General features: G+C 55.9%; 1 protein-coding gene across 1 annotated transcript in view; it reads left to right on the top strand.

The window, feature by feature from the left end:
• ASIC4 (acid sensing ion channel subunit family member 4) overlaps positions 1 to 2,511 on the top strand; it is a 28,312-nt gene that overhangs the window by 20,781 nt on the left and 5,020 nt on the right. Inside the window, exons 2-5 of the mRNA XM_006168608.1 lie at positions 440 to 584; positions 665 to 792; positions 981 to 1,143; positions 1,655 to 1,711. Of these exons, the coding sequence (XP_006168670.1) occupies positions 440 to 584; positions 665 to 792; positions 981 to 1,143; positions 1,655 to 1,711 (493 nt within the window). The remainder of the gene's footprint in view (positions 1 to 439; positions 585 to 664; positions 793 to 980; positions 1,144 to 1,654; positions 1,712 to 2,511) is intronic.

Genomic DNA, 2,511 nt, shown 5'->3' with positions numbered 1-2,511 from the left:
AAAAAAAAAAAAAAAAAAAAAAAAAAAGAAAAAAATAGAAAGAAAAGGGAAGGAAAAAAAAAGAGGAAGGGAGGTGAGTGAATTCTACATGTATTTCAGGAGTAGAGTTCCCTGGGACTTGCTGTTGGGTCGGGTGTGAAGGTTCAGGGATTCCGATTTGACACCTGGGTAGACACAGGATGGGGCAGGGGGAAGGCCTTGGAAGACATTAAGGGCTCTGCTTTGCTCTCTTGGTAAACTGAGGCACCTTTAATCGTCTGAGAGAGGCCGTCAGGAGGAGATATGGAGTCAGCAGAGAGCTTGGCTGTCGGCAGGTTGCTGGGATACGGGACAGGGATCTGAGGGGGGCCAGACAGATCCGGTGGCCCTTCGGGAGGGATAAAGAAACTTGGTGATGTCTTAGCCCCGTCTTCATCCCCTCCTCCCCTCCACACCCCAGGTCTATACTCGCTATGGGAAGTGTTACACCTTCAACGCGGATCCGCAGAGCTCGCTGCCCAGTCGGGCAGGGGGCATGGGCAGCGGCCTGGAGATCATGCTGGACATCCAGCAGGAGGAGTACCTGCCCATCTGGAGGGAGACAAGTACGCAGGCGGGAGAGGGACTCGGGCCTGGGCCCTCTGCCTGGGGTGGGTTCCCAAAGGCCCCCATCTCCTCTGTGCAGATGAGACCTCGTTTGAGGCTGGCATCCGAGTGCAGATCCACAGCCAGGAGGAGCCGCCCTACATTCACCAGCTGGGGTTCGGCGTGTCCCCAGGCTTCCAGACCTTTGTGTCCTGCCAGGAACAGCGGGTGAGCAACTCTAGCTGGGCCCCGGGTTGGACACGGGGCCAGGCCTTTGGGCTCAGAGGCAGTGTTGGCAGACCTGCCCTCCAGAAGCTCACAGTTCTGCCAGCCCCTGTGCCCTTCTCTGGGACTGTGGGCTCTGGAGGGCCAGGAGGGACTCCTGGGTTTGCCCTCATCATGCCCCACCTCTGCAGCTGACCTATCTGCCCCAGCCCTGGGGCAACTGCCGGGCAGAGAGTGAGCTCCGGGAGCCTGAGCTCCAAGGGTACTCGGCCTACAGTGTGTCCGCCTGCCGGCTGCGCTGTGAGAAGGAAGCTGTGCTTCAGCGCTGCCACTGCCGGATGGTGCACATGCCAGGTGGGCATCTCCCCCAGCCCACTCTCTGTGCCACCCTGCTGGGCTCCAGAGCAATACGCACGGGCAGGTGCATGTGTGCGGCCTGTGTGCACGTGTACAGCATGTGTGCACGCCTGTATCCATGAGAGTGTGTGCGTATGTGTTTGGGACTTAGTACATGTTTTCTCATAGGTATGTGGGAATGCACACACACATATATGCTTGTGTGCATGTTAATATATATGGGTGCATGTGTGTGCTTGTGTACATCGTGCTTGCATGTTCGTGGAGGTTGTATGTGCTCAAACACATGTATGTATATGACGTGTCTGTGTGTATGCAAGTATATGTATGTTTGCGTGTGTACATGCACACACGGTCATGCTCACATGCATGTGTGTCTACATTCATCTGTGTATATACAGACTTGCATGTTGTGTGCATATATGTGTGCAGGCGTGTATGCACTCATATTTGGGAGTGTGGTGTGGAAGGCACCATCAATTCCAAGAATAATCTCCTCTCCTTCCAGGCAATGAGACCATCTGCCCGCCGAATATCTACATCGAGTGTGCCGACCATACTCTGGGTCCGTACTGCTGTCCTTCCTGTCTCTCATCACCCTCTTCATCTCTCTGTCCACCTTCCTCCCCCCTTTCTTGACTCCTCTTCTCCCATTGTCTCCCTGGAGGCTTCTTCTGGGGCTTGAACCCTTATCCTCCCATGCCACATGGGGCCTGAGGACCTCCGCAGGTGCAGACGTGTGAGTCAGTGGCAGCAGGTGGGGGCTTGCAGAGAAGCCGGGACTGGGGAGTGAAGGTTTGGGCTTCTCGTCTTGGTTCAGCCAGTGACTCACCCTTCCTGAGAAGGTGAAATGACTTCCCTCTTGGTCCCAGGAGGAATGCTGGGTGTCCAGTGTGGGTACGGCAACCCCTTCTGTCCACAGGCTGGTACTGATCTGCAGTTCATGCATCTATCCATCCATCCATTCATCCAACCATTTGTTTTCTAGATCTTTACAGCCTGTGCTGGGCACTGAAGTTGAAAGAGGGAGCAAGACCCAGCCCTGGCAGAGCTCATAGCCCAGCAGGGCTGGGGAGAGGCCTGGCACCACAGGGGGACCTCAGGGTGTTAAAGGCTGCAGGGAGAAGCATAAGGCCCCAACCTGGGAAGGCAGGGAGGGTTCCTAGAGGTTGTGACATTATTAGCTGAGGCTTGAAGGGTAAGAGTCAGCCGGGAGCAAAGAAGGACATGCTGTCGGCAGAGGGCACAGTACGTGACAAAGACCCAGTGCCAAGTGTGGCTGGAGGGCAGAGAACGCCAGAGGGAGCCAAGGAGTGCAGGAGGGAGGCGAGGCAGGAATGGCATCTGCTTTCCAGCGGGCGGGCT

Source organism: Tupaia chinensis, unplaced genomic scaffold, assembly GCF_000334495.1.
Source record: "Tupaia chinensis unplaced genomic scaffold, TupChi_1.0 Scaffold145907_1, whole genome shotgun sequence".
Classification (NCBI taxonomy): Eukaryota; Metazoa; Chordata; class Mammalia; order Scandentia; family Tupaiidae; genus Tupaia; species Tupaia belangeri.
The sequence above is the reverse complement of the archived record's forward strand: the minus strand, read 5'-3'. Positions and strand labels throughout refer to the sequence as shown.